Here is a 16,245-nt window from a genome sequence, read left to right as displayed (position 1 = left end):
CCCTTAAGGCCAATCTTTCTGTTTACATCCTTCTCTAAATGTAATACCACATTAGTGTATGTATTACATAATTATGTATGTTATTTTCCTATGAACCATCTGGTTATCTCTTATTCTCAGCAGGTGTCAAATGAATGAAGCAAATCTATTCTTATTCTTTTGTTTTATTCATATAAATATCTTTTTATTGTCTCCGTATCTGACTTTCCAATAAAATTGCATAAATATTTAAAAATAGATCTAATCACTGAAATTCAGTAGAATAAGTTTGATGATCCAAAGTTTGTTGTAGTCAGTTTGCTTATGTATTAAGTTGATAAGCACAATCTGGCTGGAATACAGTATTAACATTGGCCGAGCAAGAGCAGCCTGCTCTGCCAACAAAAACAGTTCAGATAATAAGGCTGCACAATTGTCTAAAATGATCTTATCTAAGAAACTCAGGAAATTTTGCAAAGTCATGAATAACTTACCAGCTTCCTAAGCCATGGGGAAAAATAGAATTTTATTAGCATATGCACTCAGCAGATTCTCCCAATGAAAGGAGTATGTTTCACTGGAAAGAAAAAAATGCTGCCCATTTGGTATTCCTGTAGGAATAACACAGATTCTCACTGGGAAATGTCTGGAAGAGACAGCCTAGTGTCTAATTTCATCAGGTTTGGGTATGCAAAAATGAACAATCCAATATTATAACAGGCAAATTTCCATATGAACCCATTCTCATAACATTTGTAGTGCAATCTTCCTAATAACACCAACAAAAATATCCTGATTTGGACACATGAAACTCCAAGTAAGTTATATAGTCAGACTCTGTTCCCAAACCTTTTGAATCGGGGAAAAGTACTGGTAAGTGTATCTCTGAGGTAGATGTATCTGTGCAAATTCACCAAAAGAAGTTGAATTAGTAATCTTGTAGGTGAGAGCTTTGTGGTTCTGAGCAAGCTTTCAGGAGTTGCTTGTGCTAATATTAGGGGCTATAAGTCTTTCTGTTGAATTACAGATAAACTGGACAAATGGAGCAATCTCTTGTTTTATGGCAATTTCATCTCAGATAATCCTAGGAAACTAATTTGTTCATATTATTTTCCTTGAAGGAGTACTTTGTTCAGAGTAGAACTGAACAATTATTTAATAATAATCTAAGTAGTTTGCTGGAAATATTACACTATTTGGATAAATGAAACAAATCCCAGTTTCCCACAAGGTTATCAGGGAAAAACATGGAGCAGGTGCAAAAGGATTCTGAGTAGCTCTTTTCACACAAAATTTTGCTTAGAATGACACTCTGCAATATCTACAATAAAGTTAGTCACACAGCAAAAATTAGTCACACTGTGGACCGACTGGTCATAATTGTCACAAGCCGAGACAGGTTTGAGAGGGATCAGTCATCAATCTGTGAAAGCCCCCAAAGAGGCCAGTGTTTGAGAAATGCTACTAATACGTTAGTTCTCATTCCCACAAGACTTTCATGTGGGCATTAGGATAAACCTATCCAGCATCTGCATTTCTAATTACTTCTTTTGCCAAATTTAATATAATTGTTGGATCCTCCAGTGGCCCACTGACCTGAGCACTGAGCTGTTTGGAAATGTATAAAGGAAAAACTAATCAAAAACGTAAAATATATCCCATTATATCAATTTATCTCTCTCTCTATATATATATGTATGGGTGTGTGTGTGTGTGTGTGTATATATTTACACACAAATGTCATATATATGGCCTTCAATCTAATTTTCACAATGTGCTGAAATGTTCTCTGACACACAGGAGTGTGAAAAAATTTAGCTGAATGTTATTTCAAAAGGATTTAATCTAATCTTGCTGTCAATGACATACTTATTCAGAGTAAAGTAATACACAAAACTCTTGCTTCATCTGAGATGAGATCCTTAATGGGTCATAGCTCAATTTTGATTTGAGATGTGATCATTTTCTGTGTCCAACCCGTAAACTTCAACCTCCAGCAGTATGAAGTTCCCAAAAGATCTTTAGAGTATGATTCATCCTTTGGGTGGTTTCTGACATGAAGACTTGTGCATCAACAGCATTTTATCTGATGTAAGGGAGTGCAAATCCAGACATTCTATCTTTGAACTAAAATCTTGGTCAGAGAGTCAAAGAATCTATAAACCTGTAGTTAGGAAGAGAGAGGAACCCTAAGCTTAAGAATGTGTCCTCTAGCAGCTGGAAAGAGAAACAGCAGATGCCACTTAAACTTCAATAAGAAACACAAACTTCCCCAAACCTTCATTTTGGAGGATTGAATCTGATATCCATGCCTGACATTTCTCTGTTTCTCTCTTAGCCCTGTCTTCATCACATCATCACCTTCAAGTGTCCTCATAACTATGTTTTTTACCAGAGCCTCCAGAATGCTGCTCTTTCTGCCATCACAAATTATACTTGCTTGACTGCATTTGTTTCTTCTGTGATATTTACATTCTCTGATCTTGTTCATTCATTGAAAACATTCTCTGTCAAGAATTCCTCTTCTCCCACACTTTCTTGAATTCACCATATTCAAACTCTTGGCCCCAGCATCATATCCAAAATGTTCTTGAGACAATTAAGTCCAATTCCAACACAAATAATCATTTTCCATTCTCATATGACTTATGTTACTGACATGTGTCTGTTCTCTCAAAAACCTTTTTTGTTTATTATCCATCAAGACAAAACTCTCCTCTTACATTGTACCATATGAGAGTTAGATTATTATTGTCTTTGCTCTTCTCCTTTCTCTATTTATAACCAATCATTTTGTTATGTAAAGAAAATGCTTGTTTCTCATTTATTCTTTATCTATTTTCACTCATTTTATCAATCCGTTGTGATTGGTTAATGTCCTGACTGAAGCAACCATTTTTTGGTATAGCACCAAACACGTTTGCCATACACTGTTCTCGACCTATGAGTTTATATGCCCAGTGGATTCTTTGGCCTTCACACTTGAATGAATAACAGGAATCTCAAATACACCATGTCTAACATTCAATTTCACATCATCTGGACCACTCACATTTCATCTTTGTCTTGTCAGTACCCTGCTTTCATTCTAGTCAATGACTCAACTAAATATTCTTGGAGCATCTTTGAATCCATTTTCCCCAGATCACCATACATTCAATGTGTTGGCATGTTTTATTGACTACATCCTTAAAATAATTCCTTGTATCTCTATCTGGTCAATATCTTGGAAGTAGCTTCTTCTATGTTAGGCAGTCTTACCATCCATGTCAGACACCTGAATTGAGTTCCTGGCTCCCAGACATTTGGGGTGAACTAGCAGATGGGAGATCTCTGCCTATTTATATCTCCTTGCCTATGTCCCTCCTTTCACATGAAACAAATAATTTGTAAAGGAATTGAATAAATCAACATCATGCTGTGATTTCCCATGAGAGAAACATAACACTGGAATTTCTAAACAACATTGATATCTTGGAAAATACTTAATGTTACGCAAACAGAATGTATAAAATCTGTAGTTGAGGATGTGCTGCATTTTATAAGTAAAATTACAAAACTAAATAATTTATAAAAATCATGAGGGAAAATTAAAAAAAACAAAAGTATTTTTGATGTTAGAATATAATTTATTTTTATCCTCTATAATTTCCTTTTTTATTCCAACACTTGCATATCATTTATTTTAATAATCAGGCAAGCTCATATTTAAAAATTCATTAGTGTATAATATGACAAGGCAATTACTGCTTTTCAGTCACATCTAACAGACACATCCTTTCTACAATGTCTAGGTTGAGAATAGTCTGGTATCAATGTCCCCATGCTTCATGGTCAGTATTCTTCCAAGAATGGATAATTGGGGTGATTACGAGCACTGGAAAAAATAGAGATAAGAATGAGTTAAATAAGTGTTTGTAAAAGAGAGAATACTACATTCATTGATTAACTCTGCATATTGAAACGGAGAATTCCTAAAAGATTCAGCTAAAATGTACAAAAAGATAAATTCACACACATCCTCTGATTTCTATTGAAGCACTCATCCATCCCCCAACTCTCTGGGGATGTGCATGCCCAATTCCAAAACTCTGGCTATAAAATCAAGGCGGCATATAGATTGATTGACCTTTCCAGAAGCTACAAAAGATAGAATTGAAACATTATAGTCAGCTCAACCCCACCCACAGCTTTTGTGCTTAGATGATGAAAATGGTGGCAGAAACAGCTGGGTTTTTCTTTCCAGCACATTTGGTCAATCCTTAAGGAACATTCTTTCCTTAAGGAACATTCACTCTATTGAGGAGGCAAAATTTAATTCTAAGACCTACAAAGCTGATTAGCCTTTTCTTATATATATTCGAAAGGAACAGATGATAATGTTTTTGTCTGTTTATCAGTTAAAACAATTGTGTTTGTTGTCAGAATGTCTGGGTTTAATGCCACTCCCTGGCTTGAGACCCAAACATCTTGCTAATGCAGACCCTCAGAAGGAGAGATGAGGGCTCAAGCAATTGGTCCCCTACCAAACATAAGAGCATTAGGATGGGATGGCAGCTCCCAGTTCCAGACTATAAAGAAAATGGAAAATCACTTCATAGATGGGAGCTGCTTCTTTCAGTAAAAACTAGCACATGGTGTTTGGAAACTAATATTGCTGATTATTATTTTTCCATATTCTTTCTTTTCCATAAATTTGTTTTTCAAGCAAATAAGTGGCATTAAAATGGGCCCTTCTGGATCAGGAGCTGTTACCAACATAAGGTAATTTACATATTTGTACTTAAGAGGAATTTAATTATATAAATTATTTCCCAACTCTTCATCACTTAAAATTTCATTATTCAGAATACTTGGTGACTTCAAAAGAGCCAGCCCCTATGGAATTCTACCATAATAATTAAAAATAATAACCAAAAAATGAATAAAATAATATAATTAAAGAATAGTAATTAATCACCCTGGAATCAGAAGACTTTCAACTAATGCTTAGGTAACGCTACATCAGAATCTAAAAACAAATTTAAATAGACAGAGGAAAATGTTTGAAAAAAAGGGTATGTATGAAAATATGAAATCTGTTCTCTTTATACAACTTAATCAAACATTAAACCACGGCAATATCAAAGTTTTTATTGCAAGTTCTTATTATCAAGAAAAAAAAGAGAGAGAGAGAGTGGGAGGTTCTTTTGAAATCCTTCCTTACTGGATGCTTTGTTACACTACTTATTAACATTCAATTTATTCTAATCTATAAATTCCATTCTAAAGATCTCTGATTATTTAGACTGTTTTTTACTGAATCCTGAAGCCATGAGGTAATTAAATTGAGTATTGTGTTTGAAGTAAATAAGGTGTAGCCCAGAGACTGCTAGACTGACATGACATGAATTTAAGATTCAGAGAAATACCAGAGGATCTTTATTTTTACAGAAAGACTAACTTATTTTAATATCTGCTCACAATATATCCTGAGAAGATTAAATATCTCAGAAAAACGCTAGTAGTGTTTGAAGAAAACAAGGCCAAAGGAGATATTCGATCGGAAGAAATCAATGAAAAAGGAATTACACATGTTAGAAAAAATGTCACTGAACTAACAGGGTAGGAAGAAGAAATAAGACTCACTAAAACACATCGCATGGATCCATAAATCCATATATATCTTCCTCCCATATGCCAAATTCCCAATACTTACATTGCACATAGCCTGAATATAGATATAAATAAAAGCCAGGCCTCATTTCTATTCATTATTAATTATTCTCGTGTTTATTTCATTAATCTGTAGCATATATTTAAAACACATTTTTGTAAAAATATCAAAAATAAGGGCCTGGCACAAAATCCAAGTCCTTGACTTGTATCCACAGGATTCCCACATCAGCACCTGTTTGGGATCTTCAGGCTGCTCTACTTCCCTTCCAACTTGCTAATCTCTGTGTTTCATTCTCTGTGTAAATCTGACTTTCCAATAAAAACAAGTAAATCTTAAAAAAAATTAAATATTGGGATCCTTCAGCTCTGTATCAACTGTGGCTTATGCATAAATGATACCTGAACACAGTGCTTCTGCACTACAACCTAGATCCATAATGTAAACTCTGGCTGTTTTCCTTATGATCTTCCATGATCCTTAAACCATTCTGCAGGCTCAAAGGTTGAACCTCAGAAGAAATTTCTGCTGTGAATTCTACAAGAGAGATCCTATTTCATATAGAGCCCCAAGCAGGGCCTGTCTTCCTTAATTAGGAAAGACTCATTCCGATTGAAATCTTTGGGCACAAGGGAACAATCTGTGAAATAATCCACATGGATCACTTACAATGGCATTTCATAGTATCGAACATTTTTGTTGATGCCGTCGATTTCTTTCATGTCCTCTGCAGTCAGTTCAAAATCAAAAACCTACAAGGGACAAAAGAATGACATTGAGGTTGCACATAGAAGCTACCTTCTACCTGGGAATGTCAGAGTTTTCCAGGATAAGGTGATAAAGAAGGAATCAAGGAAAGCAATTTCATCACCATTGACAGAGAAATTCTTCTGAGTACTTTCAAGTCTGAGCTCTGTTACCTGTATTTTCAGACATACAATTCATCAATTCCCAGTCTTACTAATAAGTAAAGGCAAATTATTTCACAAACAAATGTGCAGTTGGGCAAAGTACCTAACTGCTGACTTTGTGAAAGATTTTTTTTCTCTTTCTATTTTTACTGTCTCCTTCAACTTTTCCCAGCATTTCTCTAAAGCAAGTTTTGGAACATAGACTTAAACGTTCCCCAGTCTGTTTACCTCAAATAAAACACTGTCCTTTCAAAGATTGTACCTCTCTGTTTTCTCATTTCAGACTTTCTAAACACTGTGTATTTACAGAATATGTTTCTTCCTATTAAAAATGTTTATATTGCATTTAGAAACTTATGTATCATATATGTTTAAGAATCCTCCCTGTTGAACAAACTGAATCCTCCCTATCTACTTACTGAAATCTAGCTTTACATTCTTTTTGGCATCATGTGTCCATTCAAAACCAAAAGGTAGAGATCTTGTGCGAAAATATTAGAATCAATAATTGGAACAGGGAAATAACATCATAGCAATCTAGACTGTATCTATGCATCTGCATCTGCGTCTATATATCAGGCTGTGAACTCTCTGTCTCATTTCTCTGTCTGCTAGTATATGCATATATTTTTTATCCACACATATGCCATTTTTACCTTTAAAACAGATATTCATCATTAATTCAAGTATTCATTGGAACACTTTTAAAATATATTCCTGAATTAAACAGTTTTTGTAGGCACATGATTTACAATATGGAATTGAATAAAATAAAGCAAAATTATTATTTGGAAGTTTTCACATAGAAAGTAGGCTGTGGATTTTTCTTAAATTTATTCAATGGATCTATATTTACAATTTTAACCCATTTAAAATATATGATTCTACTGGTACTTTAAAAATTTAACACATAGTAAAACTTTCGCCTGTCATCTTAAGATGGGAAACTTTACAAATTTCTTAATATTCTCAAAACAAAATAAGAAAATTTGTCAAAGAGCGGGAAGTAAGTAAGCAAGTATTTAGGAAATGGTGTTACATATTGAACTATGAGGTGTATCTATCTCCCTACATGCCAAGATCTCTAAGCCATGGGGAGGTGATAAAATTTATTGATATGGTATCATTTCATCAGTCCTCAAAGTCTAATTTAATCTAATAAAAAATTCACCCATACAGCCAAGCCAAGTTTTATTATCATTTAAATAAAAATACAATGGAGCACTTCAATTCTTTACTATAGAACTAATCGTATTTGAACTTGAGCTTAACATTCAATAAAGAATGCATTCAGGGAAGGTGAAAGATAAGAATCAGGAGTCTTAGGAATTTTTACTACATGGAAGGACTCACAAAACAAAAACAAATATGCAAACAAATAAAAATTAAATTAAGACTGATGCCACACAGCCAGTACATTGCCAATCTACATGTGAGGTATCAATACTTTGGACTGTGAGTGTAAAGATACTTACTCTCACCATTCCAATGTTTCCATCATATTACTCTGGGAGTAGATTTACAGGCATTATAGGAGGAGACATAAACTTTCATGCAATAAGTTATGCTAATTCAGTTCCCATGCATTCCTCTTCAGAGATGCTGCTTGATGTTTACCTGAGTGTTCTCTTTGATTCTCTTCTCATTGAAGCTTTTGGCCAGGACCACCACCCCTCGCTGCAGCAGGTAGCGCAGGGAAACCTGACCTGGTGTGCGATTGTGTTTCTTGGCAATGGCATTCAAGACGGGGTCTTCCAAGAGAGGTGGAACATTCAGATTATTCCTGGAGTGTAAAAATACACAGATACAGAGGATGTAAGATGGAAAGCCTGAACTGAATTGACCTTTCAGTACAAATTCACCAGAAATTTGATAGAGATGCATCATATGATATGGATAAAATTAGTTTAGAGAATATTTATGAGATTCATTTGTAGTGGCAGGCCCTGAAAACAACTAAAAAGGAACTTGGGGCATGTTGGAGTAACCTAGGGACTTAGGTCCTTGCGTTGCATGCACCAGGATCCCATATGGGCACTGCTTCTAATCTATTAAAAAATAATGATAAAGCAACTCTTTAAAAAAGATGCCCAAAGGTTATGAAAAACCTTTACATTATTTAAGATTTGAATCTATAGAAGCCGAGACAAAATGAAAATATAACAACAGATACTTAGGACATACACAGGATAATGAGGAAATATTACATCAACTTTGCACCAATTAATCAGTAGACCCAGAAGAAACAGATTTTTGGACACATACCATTTACCAAATTGAGTCAGAAGCCCATTAATAATCTAACTAGACCTATAACGGAGACAGGGATTGAACCTGTGACAAAATCTTTGCCAACAAAGAAAAGCTCTAGATATATTTCTACTATGTTGAATTCCACCAAATATTTCAGGAAGAATTTAACCCCAATCCTCTGCAAGCTATTTAAAACAATGGAATGGGAGGCAATCTTTTCAAACTCTTTCTAGAAAACCAACACCACCTTAATACCAATGCAAGGTATAGTCACAACAGAAGAAGAGAACTACACACTAATATCCTTGAAGAACATATATACAAAAATCAGTAACAGAGTACTAACTCTCAGAGTCACAAAAATGCATCTGGCTAAAAACCCTGAAAAAGGTAGGCATAAAAGGAGCATACTACAACAAAATTAAAGCAACATATAAAATAATAAAACAAACAAAGCAATGCCAGCATCATATTAAATGGGGGAAAGACTGGAAGCTTTCACCTAGTACAAAAATCAGTTTTAAAAAAATCAAGAACCAAGTCTACATCCATAACCGTTAAACAATTAGAAGAAAATGTAGGAAACACTCTGTGATATGTAGCCACTGGTAAAGAATTCTTTGAAAGTCACCAAAAGCACAGGCAGCTAGAATAATAATAAAAAACAAAAAACAAACAAACAAACAACAAAAGCAATGGGACCAATAAAACTAAAAAGCTTTTGTAAAGGAAGTGAAACGATCGAAAAAGTTAAGAAGCAAGCACAGTTTGATAGAACAACTGTGCACACCACAAAGATAATAATGATAAATAGGCAGGCTTCAGCTATTCAACAACAATGAAGCAAACAGTATGTGGAAAAAAAATTGGGAAAGAAAATGAGGAGACAGACTAGCATACTGAGACATGAAGTTACATTATAATATGCTTCTCTACTCCTGATAGAAGATGGACTCCCGATGACGTTGTTGAACACATATTGATGACAGGTGGCTGGACTTTCTACCATCGTCTATACCATAATATCAGGATTCACTAAAGCAGAGGACTGATGGACCTATGAATGTTGCTGAAGGATGCTGCAGGAAAAATGTTGGGGAGAGGGCAATTGGGGAAAATAGAAGAAGAATTCTCTGATTTACAGCATGCCCTATTCAGGAGCTTGGAAGGTCATCATGGTGTCCCACATGCATGGCAGAAACCAAAGCATTTGGGCCATTTTCATCAGCTTTCCTAGATACATGAACATGGATCGATCAGGAGGAGTGGAAGTAGAACTTGACAAGCATCAGATATGGGATGTAGGCATCCCTCACACTTGCCTAATTCACTGTGTTACCCCAGGAACTGAGGTTAATTTGAGCGTGAATCAGCATGTTGAGGATCCTCCGTTCCTTTGTTTCTTTTCCTCTCTTTCACTGAACATTTCAATTACTGGAAACCTAAATACATACATGAAGACACACACCACACACACACACACACACACACACAAATACAGACTGAGTTTGGGAATAGTTAAAGATACACGTAAAGCCAGGGTAAAAGAATGTTAGTGAAATTGAATCTCAGTGTTGGTACATGGAAAATCACCACATTATATTGTGGCTATATTTTTATGTCCTAGATTTTTGGTGCTAAAGTGCAAAAACTTATTTGAAGTGTTTCATTACCATATAATTGCTGATATAGATTAACTCTTTTAAATTATTATTACCAGCTTGGTTCTCTTTGTGATCCCAAGACAGCATAAGCAACAAGAACAATGTCCTTGGACTTGCAGTACTCCAGAAGTTTACTCTGGTTGAAGTAAGGATGGCATTCCACCTGTTATGTGTCAAGAGCAAAACACTTTAGAATACATGAGACAATTACCACATCCACATCTTTAAAAATTCTTGAGACACGTGCAGCCTCTAGCCCAATGTCTCAGTTCAAGTGCCATTTCTAGTTCAACACTACATTCATGGATGCATTACACTATTTAAGTTAGTCATTTTTCCTATGCATTCCTCCTGAAATACTCCAAATTTCATCAGATGTAACATGTACTTTGATTACTAATATTTTAAAAATCTTTTAAAGCTCTGATTCTCAAAATGTAGTCATTAAATACGATTTTTTATAGAAAAGCTTGCTCTCAGGAGGGCAAAAAAAAATGAGTCATGTCAAAGAGACTAGAAGCTCACTGAGGAAGTTTCTGCTAATTAAAATATGGAAATTTAAACATCAATATGGAAATGTAGGACAGCACTCTGGTGCTGCTAGTTAACCCATAAAGGAGTTGGTATGAATGCTTGCTGCTCCATTTACAAGCCAGCCCCATGATGATGTAGCTGGGAACACAATGAAAACCAGACTAAGTATGTTGGAGATTTGGATGGAGTTCCAGGCTCCTTTCTTCAGTCTGGCAAAGTTCAGCTCTTTCAGAAATTTGAAGAGTGAATTCTCAAGTTGTTCTCAATCTGTGTAAATCTTGATCATTATTACTCATTTTAACTCTGATACAATCTTATTTTAACAATCATGGTATTTAACAACATCCAAAAAATCACTATTAAAAATTTAGATTGTTGTTATTGTAATGAATTAAATGATTGACCACATGTACAAACATCAAGCCATAGACCTGAGAAATGTGAGTTACACAGAAGAGGAAGAGAGGACTCTCTAGTCTAGAGACTTACCTGGTTGCAGGTGGGCCTATACTTGAGTCCTGGCTTGTTCAGTATCATTTCCAGCTGTTTGCGATTGAAGTTGGACACCCCAATGGACTTGGTTAAACCTGCATCTTTGCACTTCTCCACAGCCTGGGGAGGTGGGGAATGCATGGTTACATCTTTGATATATTACAATTTTTCATTTGTTCTAGAATTTTGGGAATCCAGAAATCTTTTTTTTTTTTGACATACATAAATATTTTGATGAAACAAATATTTTCACACTGGAACATGGCAATTGTTAAATGCTTTTGTTGCTTTGCAGATATATTTGTCTTCTGAATTCTGTTTCAAGCACATTGAGGAAAAGGAATCTGATATTGTTATAAAATACTCCTTTAACTCCCTTGACTCAGTGATCTGAATTTTGCTGTTAAAATTACAATCTGTTTTTAAAAAATGTCCCCAAATTCAAGGGGCGATGTTTTGGTTTTTGCTGCTAGAAATTATGCTATGTTTTCTGTAAGCAGAGATCATGTTGACACCTCATTTGGGCTAAGTGGGGTGAGTTCCATTCTTTACACAGTACAACTTTCTGGAATGTCAAACTGGTGAGTTCCCCACCCTCTGCCATACAATATGCTTGCCATTTCTTGGATATTCCTCCTCTTCCTGAGATTGCTTCTGCTAGTACCTGTGGTAGGGTTTACAACCGAAATTGATTTTGTGGATAAAGAAATAGAGTTTTACAGCCACATTGGTTATGAATGAAGACAGCATTGTGACCTAGTAGGTTAAAACCTCACCAATGAAATAAACATCACATATCTAAGTAATTGGAGTGCTCTCCTTCAGATCCAGCTCCATGATCATGATCCTGCAAAAAACACCAGAGGATGATGCAGGTCTTGGACCTCTGCAACCCACAGGAGACATCTAAATCAACTTTAAAGACCCTGAGATGCTTGAATGAACATCAATTATTTTGGCCTTTTTGGGTGGTGAATCAATAGATAGATGTGTTCCTCTGAATGTCTCATTCTGACTTCCAAATAAATAGAATAGAACTTCAGACAGATTAAAATATTTGAAGTCTTCAGATGCAATCTTATCTGTCTCCTCAACATCACAACAGGAATAAAGGAAATACACAGAGGTTTCATTTCCGAGATCTGACCTCTCTAGAGCAAAGCCCATCTCTTCTGACTCCCCATTCCATGGTTCCTACCTTCCTATGTAGGGCTCTCATTGTCTGTATCATTAATTACCTCCCATGTGTCACGAAGGTCCACAGCATCTGCAATAACTTGCCCTTTGTCATCCATCGGTAGAAATGAATCCCCAGGCTGAAAACAGAATGAAGATTAAATAAAGATGTGTTCTTTCAGAATGACCTTAATGATGCCTACATAATATGGTCACACAGCTTTCTGGATGTTGTGATTAACTGAAGTATGCATGAGTGCTCTTGTGCATGCATGTTTCTGAAAGGAAGTCAAAGAGAAGATACAAAACTTAATTGTCTGACAGAATACAGACTACACGTTACAACTGTCTGCCAAGATCCCAGAAACCCTAAAGTTCAGATAATAGAGATTTCCTCCAGTTGTGGTATATTCATCTCCCAAGCACAATGTGGTCTGGAGGAAACTAGTAATTAGAACCTCAAATCAGGGAGTTTTAATTCTAATTTATAATTGTACAGCACTGACAGACTGAGTCTTTCAAATGTACTCAGCCCAGACCACTGTGAGTTGATGTCAAATGGACAAAGTCCCACAGAGCCTGGCAGTGCAATGCAAACCATCCAGGTGACCTTCAACAACACTGAGGTAAGGAGTGCAAATGGGAGAGGTCCATATCCCCAGAGCTGGAAATTCTCATTGTATTTTTCAATCTGTAGGTACTTAACACCCTTGAGGACTTTAGTGTTAATTGGTCAACACCAGCAATAAAGTAACAAGTCACAGGGTATTGCATTCAGCTCTTTGAGGTAGACGTAGTAATGTCATTAAGTGATATTTCTAAAAAATGGGCAATAGAACTGAAAAAGCGTTAGTGCTGGTAAAACTCAAGTAGTTAGGAAAGTCACATGATTGCAAAACCTTACTTACATCTTTCTCCACAGAAACACAGACAATCTAAGGATGTAGCTGATGTGACATATGCATTTGGTAGGTACATTGGTGGAGACATGCAGGGTACAACAAACAAAATCAAATACTTACCTTCATAGGTGTTGGAAGATGTACCAGGAAAAGATCAACATAATCCATCTGAAGTTGTTTCAGTTGTTTTTCCAGGGTTGGACGAACCAATTCTGGGCGAAAGCATGTAGCCCAAAGCTGCAGCAACAGGAGCGAGTATAATTATTGGATAATGTATTTTCACTTTTGGGTGCTAACATCGGACATCATAGTTAAGTTGTACGGGATGAATAACAGTGCACTATGAAGGATCTAATACAAAGAAGAAGAAACTAAATTCATGATGTTCATTATAATTCAGGGGCTTAATAAACACCAAGATTGACTTGAGTATATTAACAACAATAAATATAACAGATTGGAAAAGAGAAACAACAGTCACAAAAATTAAAAATAAGTACCCACTAAGATTTACAATAAACGAAAGGCAAAAGCAAAGACAATCCACTATTCTGTACAATTTGTCCTCAAGCACAACTGTGAGGGGTAATTCATATTCTAAAACCAAATCCAAGCAATACATGCATACATATGTTCCAGCTACAGGATACTGAGCTGATTAACAATTTAATGTAATATTCCACCCAAGAAAATTTAATCAATTTTTTAAAAATTCACTGCTTGATTAAGGAGAAAATATCCTATACTGCCGCTCCCATTTTGGGATAGTTTCTAAAATGCACAATTATACCCAAGGAGAATTTTTTTAAAAAATCAAAGGAACAGACATATAGTGGCTCAGGAAATTCATGTAATAAATAGGAATAGGAAGCGTTAGAACAACTACATCTTATCGCTGACACATTTCATAGCAAAGAATTTATTACCTGTTATCTTTCCAGATGTGTTTATTTCACTTCAAACGGAGAAGAAAGAGACAGAGAGAGAGAGAAAGTGAGAGAGGCAGAGAGAGTCTGAGGGGGATATATATTGGGAGGAGGCAGTGAAGGAGAGAGAGAGACAAGAGATTTCATGTATCTGTACACTACTTAAGTTCCCAGGGTTAGTCCAATCAAATTCAGGAGCAAAGACAAATAAGAGAGTCATTGCTTGGTGCCTCTCAACTGTAACAAAAGGAAGGAGCATGAGAATCAGGCAGTGGGAACTTGAGTCCCCAGGTGGAAAACAAAGGTAGTTAAACCCAACATGTCACACCTGTCAAAAGCAAATCCTTTCTGTTTTCTCTTTCTATGATGTGCCTCTAGTATTGTAGGAAGTAAGGCATTCAAGTGGTGAAACCAATTCTTTTCATAGTATCATAGCTGAACTGACAGTGTCCTGTAGAGCCTGTACCTTGGTAGTGTAGAATATGTCCTCTCTCTTCACAGTCCCATCAGCAATCTTCTCACGAATAGCTGCCCCAACCTGCTCCTCATTTCCATATATAAATGCTGCATCAATATGACGGAAACCAGCCTCAATGGCTACTTTGGTGAACTCGAAAGCCTTGCTTTTTGGAGCCTGTGAAACAGGAATAAGAGAGTTGGTGATGAGTCCAACTCAAAGAGAAGCAGTGTACTTCCTCAGGCACATGTTCACCCATTGTTGATGCTGACATCACTCACATACACTTACAGTTTGACTTGTTAATAAGACTGCTCTCTAGAGACATCAGTTGAGTTCAAGTATTCCCTCTTATCTGGAAGAACATAGGGAAATGTGCATCCCATAGAACATCAGAAAGAAGTCTTACGCATTGAGAATCATTGATAGGAAAATGGCCAAGAGGAGAGCATCCAATACTAGAGTATAATTTCTCAGGCAATCAGAAGGAAGGAAACATTGCTAACACACGCACACACACACACACACTCTCTCTCACTCACTACGTCATCTGTGTATGAGGTTTGACCCATAGTTGAAAATGAATCCCAGATGCATATTCTTCCCAGACTCCTGACAACTGAGATCTTCAAGTTGTCCTTCAATTTCTTTGCTATTCATTCATCAAATTCTCTTATGCAGCATTCAATCTACATGCACTTGCTGAATACTTCCTTTGTGATTAACAGTATCTAGACCTTGAGTTACTACTCATTAGGCATGAATAAAAAGATCATCTTCCCTGTTATCAGGAGAAATCTGAGAAAAAGAGCAAGTCAGTCATTAAACTTTATAAGTAAAAGTAAGTAAACCAATGAAAGTGGTTTGCTAACTTTCAAAAGTATTATTTACAGGACCTATTGGAAAATTTAAAGGTTTGCTGGAGGCAGATGAGAAAACAAACTGGTCACATGCCGACTAAGAAACACGATATGAAAAAGAACAAAAGACAAAAGGCTGGAAATGGAAAGGCATTAGGGAATGAGTTGGTTTTTACACATAGCCCATAATTCAGCAGCCTGCTAAGAGACCATTGAGCAAAAATGGACCTTCAAAAAACTGAATGTTATACCTGAGCACTGGGAAGTCCTGAATAGAAAGAAAAATGCTTCAAATTTAACTGAAAAAGGCCAGGATATTAATAAAAAAAAATCTAACTCTCTCACTTATTTTTAAAAATGGCTCCCAAGACCTCCCCTTCTTTTTCACACCCTTCATCTAGCGTCAAGCTGAGTAGCATTTCTCTGCACTGTGAT

General features: G+C 36.0%; 1 protein-coding gene across 1 annotated transcript in view; it reads right to left on the bottom strand.

The window, feature by feature from the left end:
- Positions 1-3,638: 3,638 nt before the first annotated feature.
- The window catches only part of LOC121161958 (aldo-keto reductase family 1 member C15-like), a 55,524-nt gene continuing 42,917 nt past the window's right edge, over positions 3,639-16,245 (bottom strand). Inside the window, exons 2-9 of the mRNA XM_040988691.1 lie at positions 14,960-15,127; positions 13,688-13,804; positions 12,728-12,805; positions 11,487-11,609; positions 10,517-10,626; positions 8,164-8,329; positions 6,305-6,387; positions 3,639-3,856 (exon numbers count right to left, since the gene is read on the bottom strand). Of these exons, the coding sequence (XP_040844625.1) occupies positions 3,814-3,856; positions 6,305-6,387; positions 8,164-8,329; positions 10,517-10,626; positions 11,487-11,609; positions 12,728-12,805; positions 13,688-13,804; positions 14,960-15,127 (888 nt within the window). The 3' untranslated portion in view covers positions 3,639-3,813. The remainder of the gene's footprint in view (positions 3,857-6,304; positions 6,388-8,163; positions 8,330-10,516; positions 10,627-11,486; positions 11,610-12,727; positions 12,806-13,687; positions 13,805-14,959; positions 15,128-16,245) is intronic.

The sequence above is a fragment of the Ochotona curzoniae genome, unplaced genomic scaffold, assembly GCF_017591425.1.
Source record: "Ochotona curzoniae isolate NIBS_2020 unplaced genomic scaffold, NIBS_Ocur_1.0 contig_4959, whole genome shotgun sequence".
In the NCBI taxonomy this organism is placed as follows: domain Eukaryota; kingdom Metazoa; phylum Chordata; class Mammalia; order Lagomorpha; family Ochotonidae; genus Ochotona; species Ochotona curzoniae.
The sequence above is the reverse complement of the archived record's forward strand: the minus strand, read 5'-3'. Positions and strand labels throughout refer to the sequence as shown.